Source organism: Protopterus annectens, chromosome 1.part2, assembly GCF_019279795.1.
Source record: "Protopterus annectens isolate FY-2018-M chromosome 1.part2, PAN1.0, whole genome shotgun sequence".
Classification (NCBI taxonomy): Eukaryota; Metazoa; Chordata; order Ceratodontiformes; family Protopteridae; genus Protopterus; species Protopterus annectens.
Genome location: NC_056727.1, coordinates 1,230,531,967 through 1,230,554,259, shown reverse-complemented (window position 1 = coordinate 1,230,554,259; position 22,293 = coordinate 1,230,531,967). Strand labels below are relative to the sequence as shown.

Below are 22,293 nucleotides of genomic sequence, written 5' to 3'. Positions count from 1 at the left end.
TCATTCCTTACGCCTGGGACAGATTCCCCAGCTACCTTTATTCCTCCTTTATTCCTGGGAGGCTCTCATGGAAGGACATTCCTGAGCACCATTGAACCAAAGGACGCTCTTCCTCTGGAGGCCAAATCCAATTTGTAGTGGCTGATGAAGGTATGAGGTCTAGCCCAAGTTGCAGCTGCACCTAGTGGAATGAGCCCTAATGGCTGCAGTCAGAGGGATATCGTGAGTTTTGTAAATAAATGTTAACAGTCTTAACCATTTAGCCAATGTGACCTTAGAAACAGCACATCCAAGTCTAGGACCAGAATAGGCCAGAAATAGCGGATCTGATTTGCAAGAAGCCTTAGTTCTGTCCAGACAGAAATTAAGTTGCCTATGAATGTCAAGGGTATGTAGACAATACTCTCCCCTGTTAGAATGATTGGGAAAGAAAACTGGCAATTCAATGGATTGGTTAATGGACATTTCAGAGATCACTTTTGGCAGAAAGGAAGGATTAGATCTCAATGACACTATCTTTATGAAAGATTAAACTAAGGCCGTTTGATGCACAGAGCTTGAAGTTCAGAGATACGTCTGGCAGAAGTAATAGTGATCAAAAACAAAGTTTGCCAAGAAAGAAACTTGAGGATGCACGAAAGAGCTGGTTCAAAAGGAGACGTAGTCAAAGCTTGCAGGACTAAAGACAGATCACAAGGCTGGCTAGATTCTCTAAAAGGGGGTTTCAAATGATTTACACCTTTTAGAAAAGTCTTGCATAATTTGTGTGACATAAGAGGAGAGTCATGGACACAATTGTGAAAATTAGATATCGCGGCCAAATGAACTCCAATGGCAGAAGCAGATAGGCAAGATTGGAATAAACGGGACAAGTACTCCAATACAACCGGCACTGGTGCTGAAAAAGGGTCTATCCGTTTTTCCTTCAGCCAAATGGTAAACCTTTTCCCACTTGCTGAGAAGTATTTCTGGTGGAAGACTTATGAGATGTAAGAATGTCACGTACTGGGGAAAACAGATCAGTCTGTCTGGCAATCACTGGAAGTGGAGGAGCCAAGCTGCGAGTTTCAGGCTGTTCAGGTTGGGGTGAATCAGGTTCTGCACATGGGAGATCAAATCTGGAGTTGGATCGAGAATCCATGGTTGAACTAGCAGGTGAGGCCACAAGAGGGGGAACCAAATTTGCAGAGGGCAATATGGTGCTGAAGATTATCTTGCTCTTCAACCAGCAGGCTTTCTTCAGGAACTGGGGAATGGGGGGGGGGGGCATAAAGCAGACCAGAGGGCCAATCATGGACTAGAGTGCCCCTGGGTGACTGTCCCCGAGGGGGAATCAGGGTGAAGTAATTGCTGCATTTGCAGTTTGGTTGGGGATGCAAAAAGGTCGCAGCAAAGGGGATCTCAGCGGTTGAAAGTCTCCGCCACTATAAGAGGATTCAAAAACCACTCGTGTGGTTGCAGAATGCACCTGCTCAATCTGTCTGCAATCACGTTGGAACTCCCAGGAATGTGCATTGCTAAAAGAAAGCGGTTGGTAGCCATCGCCCATTGCCATATCCTCATGGTCTTTCGACAAAGTGGGTAGGATTTGGTTCCGCGTTGTTAGTTGATGTACCAGCCTACAGCCATGTTGTCCGATTGTATTGCAATAGTCCATGATGGAAGGGGGGATGAAATGCTTCCAACGCTACTAGCACCGTCCTCAGTTCTAGGACATTTATATGCAGATGGGCCTCTAGGTCCAACCATGTGCCTTGGACTAGCTTTGCCCTGAAAAAGCCCCCCCACCCCATCAGGGAGGCGTCCGTGGTCACAGTGGCTTTGGTCTGTTGGGATGTGAAGGGGCAAGACCATTGTGACGGGTTCTGCGACATCCACCAAATCAAGTCTCGTCTGCATTCGAGTCACCCGAATCTGGGAGAGAGGAAACTGAAAAGGGTACCACTGGGTGAGTAGTAACCACTGTAAAAAAGCCTCATGTGGAACTTCGCGAGGGGGACAATGGTGATAGAAGCTGCCATGGAACCCAACAGCTGGAGAACAGAATGTGATGTCGCTCTTTCCCTTGAGAGGATGGGTACGAGTTGTTGTTTTATCCTTAAGATTCTGTGCTCTGGACTCGATGCAGTGCAGTTCTTTGGATCCAACAGGAACCCAATGAATTCTATGGACTGGGATGGGGATAGGTTGGATTTTTGCCAGTTTATAATTATACCTAGCCTTTCTGCAGTGTGGAGAGTATACCAAGGCTTTTTCCAATAGATGTCTGGTGGAAGCGATGATGAGCCAGTTGCCTAGGTATGGAAACACCCGGAATCCTTGCAGTCGCAAATGAGCTGTGACAACTGCCATGCACTTGGTGAACAGTATGGGGGCTGTAGAGTCCGAAAGGCAGTACTCAGAACCAGTAATGATTAGCTCCTGCACGGAAGCGAAAGAATCTTCTCGATGGTCTGTCCACCTTTATGTGGTAGTACGCATCTTAAAGATCTATAGAGCACATCCAATCGCCTGCCTCTAAGAGTGGGAGTATAGACTGTATTGTAACAATCTGGAATTTCCATACTTCTACGAATTTAGCACACAGATCCAAAATTGGTCTCCAGTCCCCAGTCTTATCTGACACTAAAAATAATCTGAGTAAAATCCGGATCCTATCTGGTCTGATGGGGCTATCTGGATAACACTTTTCTTAGCAGCTCTGAAAACTCTTAATGCTGCTTCTACCCTTTGACTGGGTGGAACATCGGGTAAGCTCCTTGGGGGGGGGGGGGGCAGGACAAAGATCGAAGGGACTAGGATAACCTCTGGTTATTATCTCTTGTACCAAAGACTTGGTAGTAATGGTTAGTTTAGCAGAAGGGTACAAAGAGAAACGACCCCAACTGCTTCCAGAGGAAAGCGGTTGGGCCGCTCTTCAGGAGTGCTGGTAGGACTGGCCAGAGAAAATCTCTGGAACCCTGGTTACGCGGACCTCCTCTGCCCCGAAAGGGGCATCTTCCATATGGAGTCCCCCCCATCTACCTCTAGGGGAAAACTCAGCTCGTGTGTCACTTAAAGAGCCCCGAGACTTTTTGTGCCACATCTTCCCACTCTTCTGGTTTCTGGAGGAAGCCCGTTGAGGGGAAGAATAGCAGACACCCACGGCAGAACGGGTCTTACTGTCCTGTTCATACCTAGCCAGTGTGTCTTTAACCTTGGGTCCAAATAACGAAGAGGCTTCAATGGAAGCATTCAGAAAGGAACAGCACAGGTCCTCATGGTGGCCAGCAGAGTAATCCAGGCTTCAGAGAGCTAAAAAAGCGACTTTACCTGATTTAGGTATATTTTTTGTGGCTTTCCACTTCTAATTACCTAGCGACTGTATTTCGCCTGCTTTGCTGATACATTGTATTTATTTTTCTGCATTTATTCTGTTATTGCACTTGAAATCTCATTTTGTTACTTTTAAAATCTGTAATTGTTGCAAATTGTTTCTGTAGGCTGTGATAGCCGATTTATAGCATTTAAAAGTGTCTACTGTATCTGTTTCTCCTTGTTTCTGAGAAGAAAAAAAAAAAAAAAAAAAAATCTCTTGTTTTTCCCGCCTTACTGAGCTAGAGTAAGTCCAGTTTCAGAGTTGCTGATCCCTGGACTTTGTTTGTAGTTCCTGTTACTGATTCTTTGCCTAATTTGGAAGACAGGAAGTTCCCTTGCTTACCAGTGGGAGTGGGAAGCATTGAGCTGCCTGTTGGTCCAGTTTTGTGAGGTTTCAGCCAGTAACTTGTAGTCTATTGGTCGTTTTGGGCCAGTTCCTAGCTTTTTTTCAGCCCCTTGATATAAAACACGCTAAGCGTTAAGCTGAGTTGCCACTGTTGCACACAAGAGCAGCGGGCGGTTAAACAAGGTTAAACTATTCGGACCATCTAAATTCCACTCTTCAAATTTTCCTTAAAACTACCTTCCTTGAGCTGTACTGCTGATCAAACCAGCGTATCCTATAACTGAAAAGTTCATCTCTACTTGATTCCCAAGTAGACTATTCTCTATCTGTAAAGCCTAGCACTTACTCCTACAGTACTTGCACCATAATAAAGCACTCTTATTATAGATAGTACCCCACCAGCCTAAAACCCACATCCCCGGAGTCCTTTGAAAGTCTCTTTATCTATTACTTCTAGTATGTCGAGGGATCAGTTGCTAGTGTCCTCTCCTGCTCAACTGGTGAACTTGGGAATATTGAGGCAATGTTACAATTGCCTCATGTACCTGAACAATCCTCTCCTTCTCCCACAAAACACAAATACATGTGAGAGATGCAACTAAACGGCCAAACTGGAGGCTGAGCTCTCTCAACATAGGACTGGCAAGACCAGACAGGAGGAGAAGGTAACCACACACAATACATACCCAGTCACACATAGTACCATCACAACTTCAAATCATACACATAATCACACAAAGACATACTCGGAGGCTCTGATCAAAAATCTACCAAAACAGCAGAGGCCACCAAAGCAGACACCCAAACAACTACCAACTCAGGACCCAACACATGCAACACATAGACCACACAGTCAGAGTGTCAAACAGTCACAGCCCTTAAGGCCAAACACAATGCCAGACACACTTGTCATTGGTGACTCCATAGTCAGACACACTGACGTTCCACTCACCAGACTGAGTAAGGAGAAGGTCACAGTAAGCTGCCTGTCGGGCGCTAGAATCCGCCACATAACGCAAGCACTCAGGTCTCTCAACAGCAGGTACAAGTACGACTCAGTCATTGTCCACGCTGGTGTCAACGACCTGAGACGTACCTCCTTGGACTACATGAAAAGGGACATCGAGGAGCTCTCTGATTATGTAGCCCAGGCAGGTATGACCCTGACCTTGAGCAGTATCCTACCTTCACCTAGAATGATGCCACAATACAGTGATAAGATGATCAGTTTTAATAACTGGCTTAAATTCTGGTGTCATTCAAAGGGGATCCAATGTCTGTCTGCCTGGGATGACATGCTAGACAAGCCACGCTGCTTCGCAAGGGACGGCTTGCACCTGTCACCCCTGGGCTTCCGGATATTGGCAAGGGGTCTTGCCACCCCCATAGTGCGTTTTTTAGGCAAGGCTCAAGTTCTAAACCTACCAGCCTAGAACACCAGAAAGGAAAAAACTAAGGGTAATGCTGCTCAATGCCAGAAGTCTAAATCTCAAGATGCACGCACTCGAGGCCCTTCTCAATATGCAGAACATCGATGTCTGTGCTGTGACAGAAACCTGGTTCAAGGCTCCTGAGAGCACCCCAGCACTAACAGGTTTCACCTCATATCATGCGTTCCGGCCCCAAAATCCGGACAACACCAAGAAAGGAGGGGGGGGGGTTGTCCATATTCATAAAGGACACCCACACCTCAAGGTTGGTGGCAACGCACGATGCATCGGAGACCGTCCATGTGCAATTAACCACAGGCAAGACTGCTCTGCAATTTGTAGCATGTTACAGGCCACCCTCTCAAACTCAGGAACCTCATATGGCCTTCCTGAAAACATTGGAGGGGATAAATGTATCTCCAAACACCATCATACTAGGTGACTTCAACTACCCTAATATAGACTGGGAACACTACTCAAGCCCAAACACTCTAACCCAAAGATTCCTGGAGTTCATAAACTCAAATGCCATGGAACAACTAGTCACCATCCCCACAAGAGGAGAAAACATACTTGATCTCATCATCACGAACATGGGATCAAAATGTTCAACACCGAAAGTATACCCCTCACTGGTGAGATCAGATCATAAACTAATCTCGCTGGAGGTCCTCATCCCGCCCCCACCTGAAACAAAAAAGACCACAGTGAAAAACTTCTCAAAAGCCGACTTCACACTTCTAAAAACTAGTGTGGTCTCCTTTAAGGCCCCTGAGCCAGTGGTAAACATTACTCAAACCGCTGAATCACTTACAAATGCCTTCTACCAGCACCTACAGGACTGCATGATCAGGCAATCCCAAACAAAACTAAGACTCTCTGTACCAAAGACAAGCGTCCAGTCTAGTGGACCCCAGCCATAAACAAGCTCTACAACAAAAGGAGGAAGCTACTACAAGATAGAGCAAAATCCTTGAAAGGTAAGACACCTTTGATCATCATAAGTAAAAAACTAAGAGCCCTCATAAAATCATCCAAGGCAAATTTTGAGAGAAAAATCGCCAAGGACTCAAAAGACAATCATAAGGCCTTCTTTAGCTATGTTAGAAACCTAGGAAGAAACTCCCAGATATGCTCAGAATTAGTTCAAAATGATGTGAAAATTACTGAACCTACACACATTGCCAACATACTGGCTGACAGGTTCAGTGCAAACTTCTCCCCACCTGCCAGCCAAAAGGAGAGATATCTATACCAGAGGATTGTAGCCCCCCAAACATCTCCAACGTCCAGGTGAGAACTGCTCTCACTAAGGCAAAAAACACAGCATCCATGGGACCGGATGGTGTCCCCGGCTGTGTGCTTCACGAACTCAACGAGGAATTAAACCCACAGTTAGGACAGCTGTTTAATCTTAGCCTCACCTCAGGATATGTACCCAAGGAGTGGCGCACGGCGACTGTGGTCCTACTTCATAAGGGCAGTGCCTCCACCGACCCTGGAAATTACCACCCCATTAGCTTGACAAGACTTATCTGCAAAGCCATGGAGAGGATCATAATGGAACTCATAAATAAAGACATAGGGAACTTGCAGACTTTGGATCCAACCCAGTTTGGCTTTGTCAAAGGCAGATCCTGCCTCTTAAACTTGGTTGACTTTTTCGAGACGGTCACCAAGGCCATTGATGAGGGAAAGGCAGTCCATACAGCCTACCTCGACCTGGCAAAGGCCTTCGACACAATACCCCACTCAGGTATCATCGAAAAACTCATCAGCTTGAATGTAATCCCATACATCACAAGATGGGTTGCAAACTGGCTAAGTGACAGAACCCACAGGGTCAGAGTTGCTGGAGCCATGTCAGACTCAAAGCCTGTCACAAGTGGTGTCCCAAAGGGCTCAGTCCTGGGTCCACTCCTGTTCGGCATCTACTTTTCTGAAGTACAAGCAAACACAGGAGGGTTATGGCTGACAAAGTTTGCAGATGACTGCAAACTGCCATAGTCGAAAACACATCTGACACAGATATCCTTCAGAAGGGCCTCACAGAAACGGATAACTGGTGCCAGAGCCATGGCCTAAAGTTAAACACCAAGAAATGCATAGTCATACCCTTCAGGAAAAACAAGGTTACCCCTAGCTACCATATAGGTGGCAATCCACTAAGCACAGAAGAAATCATCAGGGATCTGGGGACCCAGGTTGACAGTAGCCTTTCGTTTGACACTCATGTTGCTAAAGTAGTTAGGAAAACCTTCTATATTGCCCACCTGATCATGAAGGGATTCACATCCAGATCAAGGGAGGTCATCGTCCCCCTGTACTCATCACTCATTAAACCTATGATTGATTACAATGCCCCGTTCGGAATGTATCTGACCCGACACCTGCTGCAGCTTGAAAGGCCCCAATAGTTCCTCACCAAAAGGATAAAGGGTCTCAAAAATATGTCTTATGCTGCCCGACTGAAAGAACTCCAGCTCTATTCAGTCTCATACCGCTTGCTTAGAGGTGACCTGTGCCTGACATATAAGGCCATGTCAAACCCAGATTTGATGAATATGCTTCACCTCAAAAAATCTAGATCCCTCAGAACCACAAGGGCGGGAGACTTAAACCTTGACACAGTTATAAATAGAACGTGCTGGAGGGACAGATTCATCACCCAGAGACTCCCTATGCTGTGGAACAAAATCCCGGTACATGTGAGGCAGAGCACCTCGCTGGCCTTGTTCAAGAGGAATCTTGACCAATGGATGGGAGATCGCAGATATACCCCAGGGATTACTTGACAGAGGCACAGCAAAATACTAGGCATAGTTTTTATTCAAACTAAAGGGGTGGCGAAAGCCACATAACTATGGGCTAGGCTTATAAATGCCCTTGGGCAGATAGCCTAGTATGAACCTATGAAAGGTTCCACGAAATCACAAAAGCGCATCCTCTGATGCGTGAGAAAATAAAGCGCATGGAGGAATTCGGAATCAATTCAAGGATGGCTAACTGTAAGGCCACTTTGTCCCAGACCTCATCAGACACAGCTCCGGCCAAAGAGCTCAGACATTAAGTCTCTTTGAAGCCTGGTAAAATGTGCCATATAATTCAGGGACCTGACTGCAAAGGTCACTAATGCAAAGGTATGTTTCCCTAATCTGTCCAGTGCCCGGGACCCTCTGTTGGGCGGGTGGACAGTCTGGCTTACTTCCGCCAGATCCTTCTTTGTTGTGGCTGCCACCACCAAGGCATCTACAGGAAGAGCTTTGGACCACTGAGGCTCACTATCTGGAGGAGACAAGATATTAGCTGGTCTGCTGAGAACGGTGTCAAAAACCTTCCATGCACACTGCACAACGAGCTGGACAAGGTCGCCGGCAAGTGGAGTAACCCAAGAGGTAGAGGGCCAGGCATGAAAGACCTGCAGGAATACAGACTCTTCAGATGTCTGGTTAGAGGGCTGCCTATCACCTCTCTGTTTAAGTATTTTGAGGCCATCTCCAAAGGATACCTCAGAGGGTGACAGAGGGCACCATTCCGGGGAGTCCACATGCTTCCTCTTACACGAACTCTTGCAATGAACTTCCTCAGGGGGAGAGAATCTTGGGAAGACAGCGCAAAAGGAGCCCCCAGTGGGAGTGTGCCCTGATGACCTTGTGTCCGGCAGCAGGGGTGTCTTGTGTAAACTGCGGTCCAGAGGAGGATGGGGGCAATGATAGCACAGGATCGCCAACAGACACAAGAGCCTTCTCAATGAGTTGGAAGGCTGGTCTACCCGAAGAGGTCACACCTCGCTCAAGCAAATCAGCCCAACTCGGGAGTCCCTGGATGGCTGTGAAAAACATGAGTACGTACGTCACAGCTAGCACCCAGAGCAGTGACTGAAGTGACAAGTCTCTCCTGCCACAAAGGCAACCAGACTCCTTAATGAGGTCCATGAAAGGAGCCGAAGTGAGGGAAGTCTGTGCTACCGCAGGGGGGTTTTCAAAGGCAATGAAAAAGAATAAGGAGTCTTGGAAAAAGGGTGTTCACCTCCAAAGGAAGAGTAGTTCCTGGAGGGTTGGACACCTCTTGCCAAAAGCAACTGATCCATAAGGCACCACATAATGTTCCGAGAGGCTTCTAGTGGATCTCAGACATAGCTGAAGGGGAGTCAGGTCTAAGGACACAGGAAACACTGTGCCCACAAAGGGGTCTTTGGACGGTGCTAAAATAGGTGTCTGCACCAAGGAGATCGGTGCTTAAAGTAAAGTCTGCACAGACTAGGTAGTCACTGAAGTGGTGGTTGGCACTATGGTAGGTGCCAAGAGACACCGGAAAGGTCTGCAATGAAAAAAACGGTGCTGGTAAGGACTCTGAACCGAGGGACCCCTCGGTTCCGATGAGGAGTAGGACACAAAATTTGGTGCCGAAGATCTAGGCACTGAAAGCCTCGGGGCTGAGGAAGTCAAATCGGAACTAGAAAGTTTGGCTTTCTTAGGTCTCTGTTCAGGGTTGCCCCCAGCAGGAGACGGGAGAGACTTGTCTTGTGGTAATCTCTTTTCTTATGGGAACTAGGAGGGGTTGAAATCTCCGACCCAGAAATGCCTCTGAAAAGGAAGACTTGAGAAGTCCCTTTAAAATCAGTTTATTTTTCCTTTCCAGCAAAGTCCTGTTAGAAAAATTAGCACAAATCCCACAAGGCGGGTCAACAGTCAACTGAGGCACACCCAAACACAATGCATGTGCATCCGAAATAGGCAATTTATGCCCACAATCCACACATCTTTATGCCCACAATCCACACATCTTAAATCCCGGACCACCTTTTTTCTTTGCCATGATAGGAGGAAGAAAGGAAAGGAAGGAAGAAGGTACCAACAATGGTACAAGAAATACTCAAAAGTAAAACAGGAAAGATTTTAAGAATGATGGTAAAGGAGTTAACTCACGGTAAGAAGGGCAAGAAAAACAAATCCAAAATAGAGTTGCTAGATGCGATAAGGTAAGAGAACTATTTAACAAAATCAGAATGGAGAAAAACTGCAATATGATAATGTATTATCAAAAAAGTTTTACTTTGCTCAAGAGAAGTGGCTTGACACGACTGAACGGCAACGCGGCAAACGAAATCTGAGGTAACAGGGAGAGGGGAATTGTGGGCAAGAGTTTAGCTTGTGAGTTTGCGGCTTGGAAGATGGCTGGCTCGGTTCAGAGGTCAGAACCCAGGCGTAAGGAATGAACGAGGATTAACAGTATCAGATCATTTAGTTTTGCATGCATCTCTCAGGCTGCACGCACAAGATGGTGTGATATCAGTTGACTGTAAAAACTAAATTCGCATCTAAAGAACCAAAAAGTCACAAGATCCACTAGAAAGAACGGAATAAGAACTGATGCTCCTTTGATTTACCCCAAGTGAGATACCAAAATATCTACAGAATACTGGCACTTTTAAAATGAAGACTTAAGTAAACATCTGTATAACCAATGCAATTATGATGCCAGTTAAGGAAAGCAACAAAGTCTCACCACTGCTAGTGAGCAGGTGTTATGATAAAGACCCGATACCCATGAGACATCTTTTAATTCTGCCAAAACAAGATTCCCCCGCAATCACACCCAAACTACCAACACCGGAAATGCTTGGAGAAAAAAGCCAAACACTGCCTAGTAATGACCTTAAGAACACAAGCTTTCCTAAGCAAAATATAAAAAAATGTTTGCTGAAGTATTTGGTTTGTAGTGCCTCAGTTTGAATCCCACTGCAAGAACACTCGTGCTTTACCACTGACATAGTTTAGTAGCATGCCTCATTTCACAGCCCTCTGAAGCGCTTGCAAGGGAACCTAATTAATGGACTGTTCGCAGAACAAGTATGGACAGAAACTGATACTTATCTTACCATGACGTTTTACTCAAGCCTGCTGGTAACGATCACTAATTTTACTATTAACCCAAGCCCAATTGCCAGCATGTCTAGTCCCATGAGGGTAATCTTGTTTTCATGGAAAACTTTCTGCTTGTTATACACTGTACCGTGGGGACAGGGCCGCTTAATATTAACCTTGTACCAGACTTCAAAATTCAGTACACAAGTCTTTCATGCATTCCCCCAATGCTCAAAATACAATAAATGTTATATGTTGGTCAAACAGAATTTGAACCATTTGTTGGCAGCTTTTCTACTAGAGCCCTCAATAAAAACTGTCTGGTGCCCAGCTGAACTTTGCAGCAAACAAATTTTACATCAGGCATATTCATGTAAAATGGGACATGAACTCTGTTTCTCAATTCTCAGCAAAATGCCAGCAACTTCTATGGACAAGTGAGGAATCAAAAGCAGTTTACAAAACTCATATTGGGTTAGTTAAGATGCAGATTCATTAAACTCGTTAAAAACAAGACAAGTTAAGTAGGCAAGTGTTTACCAAGAACAGACATGCAGGGAGACACAATGGTATACATTTTTAAGTAACTCCTGGTGGTGTTAACCACACCAAACATTACCTAGTCTGGGGAAGAAGGTTGCAGGTTTACACAATGGCAATGTTCATCCCAAGTAAAATAAGCAAACAGTGCTGCATGAGAATTCTGTTTGACTGTTACATGTTAATCTAATTAGACACATAGGTACTGCAACAAGAATCATTTATTCTTTCCTATCTCAAAGACCATACTAGTTAGCCTACTTGCAACTAAAACTGCTGATGCAACTGAAATGAAGGCCCTGGCGGTTATGTGCTATGTCCACAATTGGATGGATGCAAGCATTAAGGATTAAGTATACATAGAAAATAAGAAGTTATGTACCTACCATAACGTTCCATGTTAGTTGTCTTCTCTCGCCTTCATTCTTGCTTGATGGGTTCGGAGCCGATCCTCGGCTCCGACTCGGCACTTGCTTTAGCTCGAGAACTCCTTTTACCAGCTCGAGGCAGCCCCATATCCCATGATGCAAGGTGGTAAGTACCCAGATCTCGTTTGTTGACAAAGGGCAATAACACCAAGCAAAAAATACTTCCCAAAGGAAGAAGAAACTTACAGATGGAAAAAGGACCAGGTCTGAATGGTCCTTAGTATAATAGTTTCTTATACAAGGTCTGTCCAGGCCAGGGGGAAGGAGGGAGGTCAAGAAAGAAGAGAAGACAACTAACATGGAGCGTTATGGTAGGTACATAACTTCTTAATGTTAAGTTGTCAATCTCGCCTTCATTCTTGCTTGATGGGACCGCGTCCCTAGCACCTCTATCCTGGGTGGCTCAATGGAACAAACTCTTTGAGGACTGTAGAGCCAAAACTGGCTCTGTCCCTGGAGGCCAAGTCCAATTTGTAATGGGAAACAAAAGTGTGAGGAGTGGCCCAAGTGGCCGCCGCACAAATAGTGTCCAAAGGAAGTCTAGCTTGAAAAGCTGTAGAAGTAGCTAAACTCCTAGTTGAATGTGCTTTAGGTTTTGAGCACAGCTGTTTTCCCCTGAGTGTATAAATTTCAGTGATGACCGAAGAAAGCCATCTGGACAAAGTCACTTTAGAAACAGGAAGGCCTTTTTTATTATCCATAGGAAACAAAAAGTTGATCAGATTTTCTAATTTTTTGTTCTATCCAAATAATATCTAAGTTGACGGTGGGCGTCAAGATAATGTAGCTTTTGTTCAGCTCTATCTGAATAGTTAGGAAAAATACAGGAGATCAATGGATTGATTCAGATTGTTCTTTGAAGCGACTTTAGGTAAAAAGGATGGATTAGTTCTCAAAGATACTCTGTCTTTGTGAAAAATCAAATAGGGGTCGAACCGAAAGAGCATGAAGTTCAGACACCCTCCTGGCAGATGTAATAGCCACTAGGAATAAAGTTTTCCAAGAAAGATATTTCAGGGAACAAGAAACAGCTGGCTCGAAGGGGAAGAATCAAGGATGTCAGCACTAAATTTAGATCCCACTGAGGAGGAGGATTCCTGATTGGAGGCTTTAGTAGGAAAATTCCTTTCAAGAAGGCCCTGCAGAGCCTATGGGACATAATATTATGATCTGCTATCCCGACATGAAAATTAGAAATAGCAGCCAATTGAACTCTGACTGTGGAAGAAGAGGAGCCTGCATGAAAAATCTCTGCTAAGAAGTCCAGAACTGCCTGAACAGGGGCAGTAAAAGGATCAATATTTTGGGCCTTAGCCCAATAAGAGAAACGTTTCCATTTGCTTGTGTAAATCCTCCTGGTAGAGGATTTTAGTGAAGCTACTATGATGTCTCTAACAGGGTTAGAGATCAAAGGAAGCCTGGCTAAGGAAGGAAGTGGAGCAACCATACTGTGAGGTTGAGAGAGGGGATTGACCGGTGCAGCTGACCGGATTGGTGAATCAGTAGATCTGGCACTGGGTCCAGATGCCACGGCTGCACCAAAAGGTGATAATGGAGGAACGGGAACCAAACTTGTCGAGGCCAGTAAGGGGCAATGAGAATCAATTTGGCTCTCAAAACGGTAGCTTTCTGGATCACCTGAGGGATCAGAGGAAAAGGAGGGAAGGCATAAAGAAGTCCCTGGGGCCAATCCTGGGTCAGAGCGTCTCTGGGGGGATGGCCTGATAGAGGGAAGAGGCTGAAGAAGTCTGGACATTTGCTGTTTTGGGGAGTAGCAAAAGATCGCAACATGGGCGACCCCATTCCAGAAAAATCTCTTCCGCTATAGATTGCTTGAGAGACCACTCGTGAGGCATGAGGATAGCTCTGCTCAATCTGTCCGCTATAATGTTGGTTATCCCAGGGATATGCGTTGCTACCAGAAACCGATGAGAGGAGATCGCCCATTGCCAAAGTCTGAGCGCTTCTCGACACAAGGGGTAGGACTTGGTTCCGCCCTGTTTGTTGATATACCAAACTACAGACATGTTGTCTGTGTGGACTGCAATTGTCCCTACGGGAAGAAAGTCGTTGAGGGCTTGCAACGTTAAAAGCACTGCTCTCATCTCCAGGACATTTATGTGCAGATGGTACTCGAACGGTTGCCACGTCCCATGAACCATCCGGCCCTGATAATGACCCCCCCACCCGATCAGGGAGGCATCCGTGGTGACAGTGGCTATCGGGGACGGAGGTACAAAGCACCTGCCTTGGTGAACCTGGGACGATGTGATCCACCAAGCAAGATGTTCTTTGCATGTTTGTGTCACCAGAATCTGGTGACGCATTGGAAGTTGCTGGTATGACCACTGTGTGAACAGCATCCACTGAAGAAGGCGCATGTAGAATCGAGCCAGGGGAAGAAGTGTAATGGCCGCAGCCATGAGACCTAATACCTTCAGAACCATTCTGGCCTGTATTTTCTTGCTGGCCAGAATGATCCTGACATGAGTCTGAATGTCTGAAACTCTTTGTTCTGTAAGGGTAGCTGACATCCGAACAGTGTTTAAGTTTGCGCCTATGAAGGTAATAGACTGGCAAGGCGATAAGGATGACTTTTCGAAGTTGATTGAGATGCCCAAATGAGAGCAAAGGTCTATTGTGTAATCCCTGGCTTGTATAAGCTGATGCCTGGTGGTGGCTGACAGGAGCCAGTCGTCGAGATACGGAAACACCTGGAATCCTTGACGTCTCAGGTGAGCCGTAACCACTGCCATGCATTTGGTGAACACTCTGGGGGCTGTAGTGAGACCAAAGGGCAGGGCTCTGAACTGGAAGTGACTGGACCCCAGCCGGAAGCGGAGAAATCTCCTGGGCGTCTGTGAATTTTGATGTGATAACGCATCCTGAAGATCTATTGAGCACATCCAGTTGTCCTTCTGTAAGAAGGGCAGAATTGACTGTAGAGTGACCATTGAATATTGTCTTCTTGACAGACTTGTTGAGTCTGCTGAGATCCAATATTGGTCTCCAGTCTCCCGTCTTTTGGGGACCAAAAGAACCTTGAGTAGATTCCGGCTCTGAATGGTCTAATGTAACTGGCTGAATGGCTCTTTTTGCAGTAGTTTTGATTTCTAACTCTGCAATGTCCCTTAGACCGGTGGTACATCTGGAAGGGAATTTGAGGGGAAAGGACTTTCCTCGAAAGGAATTATGTAACCCTTGGATATGATCGACTGTACCCATCTGTCTTGAGTGAGGGAATGCCAGGCTTCTGGGTACAGTGATAATCTTCCCGACTGCCTCCAAGGAGGGACAGCCGGGCAACACCTCAGGGATGCTGAAAGGGCTTGTCAGAGAGAGGCTCCCTGTTTCCCTGGTTCTTGGACCCCCTCTGCCTCTAGGCGTCTGTTATTGTTACCCCTCTGCCTCTAGGGGTAAACTGACCACGTGAATCCGCGTGACTCCTTGGGATTTACGGAACCACATCTTCCCGCCCTTCTGTCCTTTGGGGTAAGGCCTAGAAGGGGTGTGAAAACGGACTCCAACAGCAGAAAGAGTCTTGCCGTCCTGCTCGCACCTGGTCAAGGTTTCCTTCACCTGAGGGCCAAACAAAGCTGACCCATCAAAGGGAGAATTTGTGAAGGACGCCTTAAAGGGATCCGCAAAATCACATAGCCGCATCCAGGCTTGGCGTCTAAGAGCCACACCTGTGCCTGCGGCTCTACTCGCTCCATCCGCAGCATAAGATATTAGCCGCATGGAGGAGTTAACAACGGAATTGAGGGTTCCTAGCTGCGAAGCAATCTTTACTTGAGCCCCTGCAGCTGTAGGATCCTGAACTACTTCTCCCAGCTGGTATACTGACTCATCCTCAGAGGGATTGTTGGTGGGCCAGTTTCCCCTCTGTTTCAGAAGTTCTAGGATGTCTGAGAAGGAGACATCCTCAGAGGGGGATCTAGGGGATCCCTCTGACTCATCAAAGTCAGTATCCGAAGTGACAGACTCGGGGGAGTCTACATGCTTCCTCTTACAAGTCCTCTTCCTAGGAGGATCTCCCGAAACATCAGGAGAATCCTCGGAAGAGGGGGAAATTCCCAATGGGGAAACCTGAGGCGGAGGATCTCTGGGTCCTGTAGCAAGAGAAGTGGCAGAGATGTCAACAGGTACTATAGAGGGAGGAGCTACGGGAACAGACTGCTGACTGATACCAGTGGCCAGTACACTCTTCATCACCTCGAATGCTCCCTCCCAGGCAGGTCCGAGAGAACCCGCCAAGAGCTAGGAACTCCAGGGACCACCGAAGGGAAGTCTCCGAGGCAGATGTCGGAGCCGAGCTCACCAAGGCCGAGGCTCCAAGGAAGAGCGGGCTCGGACAAGGGTCCGATGCCACTCACCCCTCGGAGGAGACCATGGAAACCCGACCACCGAATCCCTCTAAGGAAGAGGAGATAAGAGTAGAGGCTGAAGGAACAGAAGGGGGTATCCGTCCTCCAGCCGTAGCAGTAACCATGCCCGAAGACTCCAACTCCAAGCTCTGGGGTAGAGTTGAAGGAGGAACTGTAACGGGGTGTGGACCAACAGTCGTCTGCTGAGACGGACTGTGTAACATTTGGGCCAGTACCTGTGACTTGAGTAATCTACTGACCACTCTCTCTAGGTCATGATCTGACAACCTGGATGACCTTGAAGATCGGCTCCGATGGCTCCGTTCCGATAGAAGAGGTGAAGCCGAAAGTATCGGCTCCAAGGAAGGAGCCCCCGACCTCTTCCTGGAATGAGCCATCGGAGCCGATACTATAGATCCTGTCGGCGCCGACTTCTCGGAGCCGACAGAACGCCTCGATGTATCAGCTCCAGCCGGAGCCGATACAGCCACCAAAGTAACGGTGTCGGAGCCGACACCGATGCCTGTGCCACATGGGTGTCGGAACCGATCGGAGCCGACATCGAAGTGGATACAGATTCGCACCGATAGCCATCGGTGCCAAAGCTTTGTCAAGCCAGAATCGGCTCCAGCCGGCCGATCTAGACTCAATGCAGTCGGAGCCGAGGCCGCAGGCTTAGATACAGAAGCCTGGGCCTTGGCAGGTTTTGTTGATTTTGGTGGAGCCGACTTAGCGGAGAGCCCTCCGGCTTAAGAAGGCCCCTAAGAATCAACTTATTACGTCTCTCCTGCAGGACTCTCTGGCTGAAGGAGTGACAAAAGCACAGGAGTCCTGCAGGTGAAGAGGGCCCAGACAATACAGGCAAGAAGTGTGACCGTCTGTCAGAGACATCTTCTGACAGCACGAGTCACACTTCTTAAAACCTGAGACCCTCTCCTTTGACATGGTGCCGAAAACACAACACACAGACACACCAGTCAAAATTAAATTAAACAAAATACCAAGAGGTATTCTATAAAAACCAACACACACACCCTAACAGGGGGATGGGATAGGAAAATTGACTAACAAAAATTAAAAGAGACAGGAATTTCTGTCAGAAAGGGTAGAAAAATAAACTTAAACTATCAATAAATTAGTTTTAGACTAAAAAGGGGCTTGAAAAATCACAAATGTGAACAACTTACCAAGAGCTGGTAAAAAGAAGACCTCCTAAGCGAAGCGGCAAACGAGATCTGGGTACTTACCGCCTTGCATCATGGGATATGGGGCTGCCTCGAGCTGGTAAAAGGAGTTCTCGAGCTAAAGCAAGTGCCGAGTCGGAGCCGAGGATCGGCTCCGAACCCATCAAGCAAGAATGAAGGCGAGATTGACAACTTAACATCACTATCTTTACTATGAAACAGTCTGGCAATTTACCCTGCAGGACTAACCTGAGAGAACTGGTGTGAAGATTCCCATGCCTGAGGAACAAGAGCTCACTATGGCCCTGCATGCCTAGGAAGTTTTTTGCTAATTTAACATACTCATTCACCTCAAAGACATTCATCATGACCATGCCAAACCCTACAACTTCCTTTTGTAAAACTTGGCCTCAACACCAAACGCAGTGAAAAATTACATAAACTAAGAATATTACTTACCATGCTCATCTCTGCGGTCTTCCATTCTGCCCAGACTTCTTGCTGAATCAAAGCTACAGGTAAGACAGAAAAAAAAAAAAGAAAACGAAACATCAAAAATGTGCATTCAAACTACAAATCACCCTAAAAAAAAATGAAACTCACCATAACTATATAAAAAACCGACCCTCATAAAACGTTTTCCTGAATGTAACAAAAATTAACACACATGTGCATCACCTTCAGGAATACAGCAGTGACTTGTTTGCCACACTGCGTTTATCATGCAGATGTTTTGAGCACACTGCTGAAATGCATTTAGACACACACACAATGTAAACCCAGAGTAACACTGAAATTATGCACAATACAGGTGAGCCAATAACAGCAAGTGGGGCTGCATGGTAGTGCTGCCCTATGTGCAGTTCCCCCCCTCTATTACACAGTGTGATTCACATCCTGAAAATGAGTCTGTGCATCAAGACACTAACAGCTAATGGGGAAAAAACTATGAATGTGTTCAAAAAAATTGTACTGCAACTAACAACACATAAATCTCGAAACAAACTTAAGTTACATCTACATAATTCAACTATTTTGACCAAACAAAATGCAACAAATGAAGGAAGGTTTGTTTGATATTTGGCAAGAGGATTAGCATGCTAGAGCTACGTACACCTTTAAAGAACTGTACACAAACTGAAATTTTTTTCAGAAAATCTGAAAGTTTTTCTACATCACTAATGTCTCAGAATCAATAGCTTAATATTTTCTAATTTGTTACACCCCAAAATGGTAAGAAACATTGCTGCCATAACTGTCCATTTTCATCTTTAATTTCATTGCATTTTTTGACTTTCGTTAGAGGCCATACCCTTTTATAGCACTGAAAGAAATGCTGGAACAACAAGTGCGAAATGCAGTCAAATTAATAGTTCTTTTCAAAGTAATGTGAAATTAGTATTGTTTCAGACTCTGAAGTTGGCCAGAAGTATTCTTTGCAGCATCTGCAATGTACCCAATAACGACTCCTCCAGTGCACTGTTGATTTATATTGCTGCAATGTATTTATAGAACGGCTGGTAACGACATACCCGTGAATATTCATGTCACTAGGTAGTGGGTGGGGCTTTGTTACTGCACATCCTTCAAGAATACCAGGATTCAATAAAAAGTTAACACGAATACCTTTTGTCGTGACTTCTGGATGTCCCAATTCTGCAGGTTAAAAGCTATCATACGAAACAAGATCTAAAAACATGTCATGCATGGGAAACTGTCACGCGACTTCCTTTATATGGTGTACTCTGGAAAACTGGGTTTAAGCAGTGTCAACACACTATCTGCACTATCGGCTTTGTATTAGAAGAGTACCCCTGGCATTTCGGCACAGAAATAGGTGTGCCCAAATTGACAGACAGGGCAAGACCATGTGACATGGCATGGCAATCGTGGCTGACTGATAAGTCATGCAGATTTGCGAGTGACATCACGAATATTTATGTTCCAGTAGAAATGCAAAATGTTACATGACAAAAATAAGCTGAATTGCAATGGTACTTCTCCCATGCAGACAATGCAAGCGCAGAATACTTAAAAATACAAATAAAGCAGCAGTTATTTTACAAAAAACAGTTCTATACTAATTGCTTTTGCACTTCAAATGTTTCTTTACTATCAAGTTTGTACAGCAACTGCTTCTGCAGGCGGGCAAGCTCCCTGTACCCCCTTTTTTGTATTAAATGAAGTTCAGAAAATTAAATGATTGTCCATTGCCTCATTTATGGTGTATGAGGACTGCTGCATCGGGTATGTGCACCAAGACATACACAGTCTACATGTCACTACATTGATATATTACACTGTACCATAATATCCAGTAATGTAGGGTTTTTGAATATTTATATTGGCGAAAAAGTTATGTTTATTCAGACACGCGTACACAAACATGCAGACAGTGATACAAAGCCGTACTACTTGCTTTCAGCATACTGAACCACGAATGAATAGTCTTGTAGACGAGTAAAGATAAAGGTTTTTATCGATGAATTTAGTAAAACGTCACTGGGTGCTAGGTGAGCCTTGCTACTGTGCATGGGGGGGGGGGGTTTAAAACCAAAAGCCAACGAGTATTTCATGCTAGAACTGTTATTTCTTTGAAGTATAACAAGATCTGTAAACCCCATGAACAGTAGAAAAAAGGTCAGCTCTCTAAACTACTCTGAACAGCAGCAAAACGAAACGTGATGTACGCAAATAATGGCTGTGCACAGTTGACAGTGACATGATGCATGCCAGCAACCCTTTCCCTCAATGTAGTGCAATCGGAATTTTACACAATTTAGAGGAATTAAGGAGAGAGAATGTTTTACAACAGTACCTCCCATGAACAGCAGCAAGACGATCCAAACCCCTCCCCCCAGCAACAGGTGATGTAAAGTGATGAAAAAGCACGTTGATGTTTTTGTCAGATGGATTAGCTCCTGCATCTTGTTTCATCACCGTTAGTGAAACCTCTTTTAAACAATTTACTTTTCCCTTCGCCTTTGCAGGGGGGCAAGGCCCCCCGCACCCTGCTACTTAAATTGAAACATTAACTCCCAGATCACGATACATTGAATATTCATGAAGTCACAAACCAATCTACATGGCAGGTCAATCATGCATCACTTGCATAATACTACATCGCAGCCACTAGGCATGTCACTCTGGCCACGCCCATGCATAGTATTCTCATCCTAAGGGGTGGTAAAAGCCACACACACTCTGGCTAGGCTTATAAATGCCCTAGGGCGGACAGCGTAGTATGAACCTATGAACCTATGTGCAGAACAGCCAGAGAAACTAAAGACACAGCTGGGGTGCAACCCCCTTACAAAAGTGAAAAACACTACATACAATAGATAATAATTGTACTACCTCACAATGAATGCTCGTGTGTACGGTGAAACGAACCTGCATGACGTGTCAATCATGCATAATATGCATACTTCACAGCCACACTCACTTCTGCGCAAAACTACGGGGCAGCTACAGAGTAACATTGTTGAAAGCTGTACATGCGGGGTCAAAATGAACACGCCCATGGAAAAATATACCACTGAATAAAACCAGAATGAAGTTAAGCAACACGAATTAGAACCAAACTCATCCACGAACAGCTGATAGCCTTGCTCGTAACCCACAAATTGCTTTGAGTCCGTTTTAGTTTAAGGATCCCCCTTTCCCTAGTTTAGCCAATTTTAGAGGGCTCCCTTTTCCTTGTTCTGAAATCTAGGTTTTGCCATTTAAGTTAGAGGTGTCGCCTTGGGTTAGATGAGTACACAGTTTAAATTAAGACAGTCCTGTAACCCTTTAATAATTTCTACTAAAAAAAAATAGTATAAGGCCAAATTCAGGAAGCCTCCGTGTACGAGTTATAACTCTTATACGGAGGCTGCAGTTAAACGGTGTGATGTCAGCATGTCATGCATATGCATGAGGTGCATGAGGCATGCTGAATCACACTAACTCTTACACGGTCCGTGTAAGACAGTAGGGGGCGTGTCCGTAGGCTAAGCCCTGCAAGCGGACACGTCCCCGGAAGTCTAGAAAGGCAGAAAGTAAACAGCCATGAGAGAGGCCATGGAAATGTGAATAAACACACTATACAACATATGCCCCCACAGACCAGGAATGTAAAAAGTGAACAGATGTTATAAAATGAAAATGAAAACTGTTTTAATTTTTTTAAAACCCCGTAAATGTTTGCTACTGTGCGTAGCTGGTGTGCTACAAGCGCAACTGCAGTTAGCAATCAGTGGAAAAGGATATAAGAACTAAATATGCAAAGTAAGACAAGAAGTAATAGCATAGCGGTAGAGTTGTCGACTTAAGACCAGGCAGGCAAGGTTCGAGCCCAGACAACCTTTTTTTTTGTAAATAAGCACTAAAAAGGCCCCTGACAGTATTGTACAAATGTAAAAGTATTTCCTTTTGTAAAATGGAATGAAATGGAGCATATATTTTCAAGTAATACAATAATAAAAATATTTAGAAATGTACTGATAGCTAAGCTGCTGTGAGACAGAGTGCCCGTAGCTGAGTAGTGCTTCAAAGGCTGCAAATTGCTTGCCCGTAGCCAAGCACTGGTTTAACAGGCACAAACTGTGTGCAACTAGCTGTGCTTAGCTTAACATGCAGGTTACTAGCCAATTAAGGTTTAACCCAGCGCACACCGTTTGCGCGGAGGTGCGCGCCGTGCCCACAAGCTAACCGCCGGTGCGCATGCGTGAGCTCCGCGCAAACGAGCGCAGACCTGGTTTTAAGTGCTTAAAAGTGCCTTTGGCATGTTTGA

The 22,293-nt window shown here is 45.5% G+C and overlaps 1 protein-coding gene across 7 annotated transcripts in view; it reads right to left on the bottom strand.

Annotated features, from left to right (window-relative positions):
• Positions 1-22,293, bottom strand: part of RSRP1 (arginine and serine rich protein 1) — a 92,905-nt gene that overhangs the window by 25,949 nt on the left and 44,663 nt on the right. For all 7 annotated transcript variants that reach the window (XM_044060092.1, XM_044060093.1, XM_044060094.1 and 4 more), the window contains exon 2: positions 17,979-18,031. In XM_044060092.1, coding sequence (XP_043916027.1) covers positions 17,979-18,031 — 53 coding nt within the window. The remainder of the gene's footprint in view (positions 1-17,978; positions 18,032-22,293) is intronic.